This window comes from Spermophilus citellus, assembly GCF_964194105.1.
Source record: "Spermophilus citellus genome assembly, chromosome: 4".
NCBI lineage: Eukaryota > Metazoa > Chordata > Mammalia > Rodentia > Sciuridae > Spermophilus > Spermophilus citellus.
The window spans coordinates 212,611,698-212,618,441 of NC_138185.1; the positions used below are offsets into that span (position 1 = coordinate 212,611,698).

General features: G+C 47.4%; 1 protein-coding gene across 1 annotated transcript; it reads left to right on the forward strand.

Annotated features, from left to right (window-relative positions):
- Window positions 1-2,097: 2,097 nt before the first annotated feature.
- Window positions 2,098-3,504, forward strand: LOC308648304 (sperm motility kinase-like; the record flags this gene model as incomplete). Its single annotated transcript, XM_081292931.1, has 1 exon — window positions 2,098-3,504. One exon carries the CDS (start codon window positions 2,098-2,100, stop codon window positions 3,502-3,504), a length of 1,407 nt encoding a protein of 468 aa, XP_081149057.1.
- Between the last annotated feature and the right edge of the window lie 3,240 nt (window positions 3,505-6,744).

The following is a 6,744-nucleotide window of genomic DNA, read 5'->3' on the forward strand; positions in this document are numbered from 1 at the left end:
AATTTAGAATTTAAATGGCAAGTCTACTGAATTACTGTACAAATTTTAATTTTTTAAAATAAATCAGTCTTCATAACCACCCGAAGAAAAAAAAATATGGCAATATAGACCATATCCCATGCCATGAAGCTAAATTACCAAATTTTTAAAAAAATTGAAATTAAACGCAGTGTATTCTTTTATCACAAAGGACTCAAACTAGAAAATAGAAAGATAAAAGAAAATCTCTGAAACCTAGGAAAATAAACACATTTCTAAATAATCTAAGGGTCAAGTATTTAAAGGGAAAGAAAATAGATACTGAACTTAGTGAAAAATAAAATTTAAAAGTTTGTAGAGATATCAGGCATGGTGGCACATACGTGTAATCCCAGAAGCTTCAGAGGCTGAGGCAGGAGGATGGAGAGTTCAAAGTTAACCTCAGCAAAAGCAAGGTGCTAAGCATCTCAGTGAGACCTTGTCTCTAAATAAAACACAAAGTTGGGCTGAGGATGTGGCTCTGTGGTTCAGTGCCCCTGTCCCCTGAGTTTAATCCCCAGTACGGAAAAAAAAAAATTGTAGAATACATCTAAATTAGTACTTGGAAATTGATAGCATTAAGGAAATTGATAGCATTAAAAACACATTAGAAATTAGGAAAAGGCACAAATTAAGAATAATTTCTACCAACTGGGTCTTGGGTGTTGGGAGGGTTGGAGTTTTAGAAGCAAATAAACCAAAATCAAGCAGAAGACAGAATGAATGAATATCAGAGCAGAGATTAACTATATTGAAAACAGAGACAATGAGCTGCTTGCTTGAAATGATAAATAACATTCACAAATTAGTAATAATATTGATGAAGGAAAGAATAGGTTAATTTTCAATATCAAGTATTAAATGGAATATTAATTATGACAGACCCTGAAGACATTAACAGCATAATAAAGAAATAGTGTTGCTGTCCTAAGGTACCTGTTCTGCCCCCAATGGCTCAGTATTGGCAGCTTGGTCTCAGTTTGGTGATGCAGGCCAGTAGAATCTTTAAGAGGTGGACTAAGTGAAAGGTTATTGGATCATTTGGCATCAGGAATTTGCTCTTGCAAATTCCAACTAAAGATATGCACTTCATTGATAAGCCCAGGAAGTTGTGATTGTATGGATTGATGGAGAAATGTCAAATGATAAAGTTCAACACCTATGAATAAAAACTCTCAAAAACAGGAATAAGCATGTTATAGGTTAAATTAGAATAAGTCCTTTATTTCAGAAATGGCAATATTTTGACGTAATTACCTAAGGTGGGGTCACAATGGATCAGGGCTAGCTGTTGTTTCAGTGTGAGTGGCGTCCTTATAAGGAGAGGAGGGTGGGCACTGGCCCAGTGGGACTTGTGACCTTATAAGGAGAGGCAGGCGGGCTGCTGGTTCAGTAGCACTTTTGCCCTTATAAGGACAGGAGAGGGGCTGCTCATTTGGTGGGCCTTACAAGGAGAGCAGGGCAAGCTCCTGATTCACGTGGCCTTGTACCCAGAAATGACTATCTTCTCTCATGTCTACTTGACCTCTCACATGAAATATTTAATTTCCATCCCTTTCATTTTTGGTGTCCTACAGGTATTTCTGTGCAGTCCCCCTGGCATTACCTTTAACATGAGCCAGAGAAACAACACCATAGCTTCAGGACCAGAAAATGCTCTTCTTGTATATCTCTACGCGTCCCCCTCAGTTACAGCAGTAACACACATGCATCTTCCCCAGAGGAAGATGACCACTGGCAGTTATGGCCAGGCGTGACTGGGCCATGACTTGCTCTGATGTCACAAGGAGCCATTGTGAGCAAGTTTCAAAGGGCAGGTATATAAGAGAGTGGCCGCAGCTGGGTTTTTGTCCACAAGTACAGGAAGCTCTTGGTGGTGACCTGTCGGACTCCCAGCTAGTTAGCGCGTTTGGTGGTTGGTGGTGGTTGGTGGTTGGCGGTTGTTGGTGGTGGTCTTTGGATATTGGTTCTTTGGTTTGGGTTTGTTGTTTTGTCTTGTTTGTGTTTTTGATTTGGATTTGTTGTTTTAGTCTGTTATTTTGTTTTAAGCTAGCATCCTTGGTGGTGTTCCTGCTTAGGATGGATAGCCAGAGTAGTAAGATTAGTGTAGTGTCCCAGGGGCCCAGCCCCTGCCACGAGGAAATCCTGAGGGACCACCAGTACCAGGTCCTGAGGGACATCGGGTGTGGCGGGTTCGGCCAGGTCCAACTAGCCCGCCATTGCCCCACAGGAGCAGAGGTGGCCGTGAAGGTCCTGCCCAAGACAGTGAAGAACCTCCCGTTCCTGGCTGAGCCGGATACGATGAGGAGCCTGAAGCACCCCCACGTGATTCGGTTGTTTGAGGTGGTGGAGACGCCCCAAAATATCTACATGGTGATGGAGCATGGAGGTGGGGGCCAGCTGCGGGACTACGTCCCCGAGGGAGGCCTGCAGGAGGAGGAGGCGCGCAGGCTCTTCCGGCAGATAGTGAGCGCCGTGGGCTACTGCCACGACAGGGGCATCGTGCACCGGGACCTGAAGCCAGAGAACATCGTGCTGGACGCCAGAGGCCAGGTCAAGCTGATCGACTTCGGCTTCAGCACCACGGTCCACCCTGGGCAGAAACTGCACAAGTTCTGGGGCACCCTCTCCCACTTTGCCCCCGAGATTATCCTGAGGCAAGCGTACGAGGGCTCCCCGGTGGACATCTGGAGCCTGGGGGTCATTCTCTACTTCATGTTGACAGGGCACAGCCCCTTCACGGGGCCCACGGCTAAGAAGATGCTGAGGAAGATGGTGCGGGGCGCCTACTGCCTCCCCCACCGCGTTTCGGTGCCAGCGCAAATCCTCCTCCGCCAGATCCTGACCCGGGACCCCCGCAAGCGGCCCACGGCCAGGCAGATCCTTCAGCACCCCTGGCTGGCGCAGGGGGAGCAGCCTGTACCCCGGGATTATGGGGAAGCCCTCCCCACACACCCGGACCCCGAAATACTGACCGTCATGTTCGACATGGGATACGATCTGCACAACACCTGCGCGTCTCTGGCCCAGAGGAAGTTCAACGCAGCCACGGCCACCTACCTCATCCTGGAGCACCAGAAAAGCCAGGCGGCCGGCGTGTTCCAGGGGACCGCTGCGCCCCCCAGGGTGAAGCCTTGCCCCCGCTCCCGCCCCGTGGATCCTTCCAGCTCCCTGGTCCTCCCCAAGAGGTGTCCCAGTGAGCCTTCCCTTCGCCCCTTGCCCTTGCCCTTGCCCTGTGAGCCTCCGATGCCGGAGGTGGCCCAAGTGTCAGGGCAGAGGCACATCCGAATTTCCAGCCAGCCTGCCATCCATTTCCGCTTTCCGCCTGCAAGGACCCCCGCATCTGATTCAGCCTCCCAGACCGACTCTGGGCCATCCTGTGCCAGCAGAAAGTTCTGGAGGCGAGTGTTGGGGAGGATTGCTTCCTGTGGGCTACAACTGTGCTGTTGCATTCCACGTGTCAGCACTAAGGTGGCTCCAATGTAAGAGTGCAGAGACCTGCCAGATACACAGCGTAGCTACAAGCTGTGCCCTGTGGAGCCTCACTCCTCCTGTGGCCATCGGCCATGTGGACTCTGAAGACCTGCGGGACCAAGATGTGCTGACTGCCTCAGGTTCCTGTGTCCGGGTTTCAGCTGAGAGCACTTCTGCCTCCACCAGGACATCAGGACCCTTCTCTGCCCCCATCTGCAGAAGACATCAGACTGTCTCCCTGGGATGCTTCGCCTACCCTGCTCTCTTCTGTCCTTTCTCCCCTTTTTTTGAGATGTTAAAATTTGTTTCAAATTGTGTAATTAAATGATTATGTAAGAAATCCTTAATTTATGTTAACTCACAATGGCTGGGTGTGGCTAAGGAAGAATAGAGGTACTTTGGATTAGACAGAAGGGAGTGAAGGGGGAGGGGAGAGGGGTCTGGAATTTGGAATGATAGGGTAATGAAGTCCAACTATGTTCATATATATTACACCACCACTGTAACTCTCCATCACGTACAACCAAAATGTCAAATGCAACAGTCATGTGTAACTAATTAAAACAAATAAAGAATGTGGAACAATAAAAATAAAATTTAAAAATAAAATTTAAAATTTCTAATACCATCATCAGAGGTGATGCCTTAGTTTCTGGAAGATCTCCACCTATTCCCCAGAAAAATCACAAAGATTCTTCCTCCTATTAGCTATCTCTGTCTCATTTCTATCATAGAATAATATCCTACAACCTCCTAAACTTGAGGTGATTTGTTAGCAAAGCTCCCTCTTCTCCATTCTTTGACCTCACAATAGTCTTTTTCTCCTAACCCTTGTGTCTCATTGATTTTTTCTTGAGTTGAACTTCTTGAAATTGTGTTGGGTTACAGCCTGAGTGATCCTGCCCAATGGGCATGCTCTTTGTGCTAGTCTCTAGACTGAGCTCTTAGCACAAGTCATCCCATTGATGCCCATAGCTACCCTAGGGGTATAATTGTCCCACTTAAAGATGAAAAAAGAATCATACAGCTACAAATGGCAGAGTTGAGTTTTGAATCCAGGGATCTGCTTTCAGGACCAGCAGGTTCAACCACTGACCATCAGTTGCTGGGCTCTCAGGGACAAGAGGGTACAGGGGAACAACGTGGCATTAGGAGGCAGACAAGATTCTGCATTCCTTGCTCCTAGCTGTGTGAGCACAGACAACCTCTAGCCGCTTTGGGCCTCATTTCCTCATCTGAGTGGGAGAGGAATTGTTTACTTGGATCCAGGGAGACAATGATGCAGGTTAAGAGCATTCAGCATATTCAGAGCAGTTACTCTGTGCCAACCCTGGGGACACAGGGGGGTGAATAGTACAGACATAGCCTTCCCTTCTGATGCTCAAACTATTGGTGGAACCAGGAAAGGAACCATCTGGGGTATTGCAGGAGGTCCTGGGAGCACTGAAAGGGGAGTCAAGGAAGGTTCTATATGAGGTGAGAAGGAGTTGGGGCACCAGTGTTAGGGTCTGTAAACAAGTCAGGATGGTGCCTGGCATTTTGCCAGAGGGAGTGGTTTGTGAAGTAACACCAGCGAGCCATTAAGTGTGGAGATTCCTTATTGGTTGACTGCTGTATCTAGTTTATGTTAATTAAGATAAGCTGTGTGGAATGTATATATACCCCTCCTGTCCTACAATAAAGGGCTCCCACTCCAGCTGTATCAATGTACACAAGTTGTTCGTCACCCCCCAGGTTATTTTGCTGCAGCCGGACTGCGGCAGATGGTGGCCCATACGGGGAGCCCTGGGACACTCAGGGGTAAGTGATGAAAAAAAGCTGCCTGTCCATAGATAGGACGGGAGCAAATCTGCTCGTCCCTAGATAGGGCGAGAGGAAAAATGGCCATTTTGAGAAAATGGAAAAGATTGATACAGTATGTTTGTGTCTTGTTTTGTCTTGAAATGTTGTATTGTCTTTGTGATGAAAATATGGAAGGGGTGAGAAGTAAATTACTAAGGGAAAGAGGCACCCCAGTGGAGCCAAGAATAGTTAGGGCATGTGTTGATGGAAGCCCAGGAACTCTAGTCAGAAAGAAAAAGAAAGTTCAGAGGAGGAAGGATTATCAGGAAAAAAGTTGCAACAAAAGGCTATTACTGAATACTTTTCATTACCGGAGGGTGCGTGAATCAGCACGGCGTCTGCCACGTGCACGAGCTGGTCATGGCACAGCAAGGACTTTCCCAGCGGTGGCATCTGGCTCTTCCCCACCCCCGCCCAGGGAGCGTGACACCACTGCGAGAGCCCAAATCCAAACCTGACCCAGAGGCACAGTCTCGCAGGCTCTTGCTCCCTGTGCCCAGTGGCAGTTTGAGTTCGGAACACTCCCTGGACTCTCTCCGGGGCCATCTGGGGCTGCCCAGGTCGCTGCAGGCGGAACACGGCCTGCGTCCCTGAAGTTTGATCGTTTCCAAGGCCAGTAACTACAATGGTTCTCCCACATCTGGAAGCTAATGAGTAATGAGCACTATTAAGGCTTATTTCAAATGTGAAAAACCTTGAGATAATGTACTAAATTGTTCAGAAGGTTGTTTTCTTAGTGGAATGCTACAGGATTTTCTTTAGCCAGCATTGCTGGAGTTCCTGCCTTCGTCCCAGTGCCGGTGAGGACGAGGGTGGAAGAATTTCCATTGTTGCTGAGAACCGGATGAGACTTTGGATCAAGCTAGCTGCCTGCAGAACTTACCTGGACTGTGAACTTACCTGGACTGTGATTTAAGCAAGCTGCCTGCAGGACTTACCTGGACTGTGAACTTACCTGGACTGTGATTTAAGCTAGCTGCCTGCAGGACTTACCTGGACTGTGATTTACCTGTACTGTGAGTTAATCTATTGAGACACTGCTTTACCTGGACTGAGACAACAAACTGTAATCTACAACAAATTGTAACTCGGTATCTTTGCTAACGGTGTCATTGCTGGTATAATTTTTCCAAGGGCTTCTTGCATGGAGCCATCAATTGGCTTGGTATTGTGGCATTTTGTATCCTCCCCTTCTGCTTGTAGCAGATTATTTATGGTGTTTGTGTAAAAACCACTATGGTCATTATTTAAATTAAACAAAAGGGGGAAATGTTAGGGTCTGTAAACAAGTCAGGATGGTGCCTGGTATTTTGCCAGAGGGAGTGGTTTGTGAAGTAGCGCCAGCGAGCCATTAAGTGTGGAGATTCCTTATTGGTTGACTGCTGTATCTAGTTTATGTTAATTAAGACA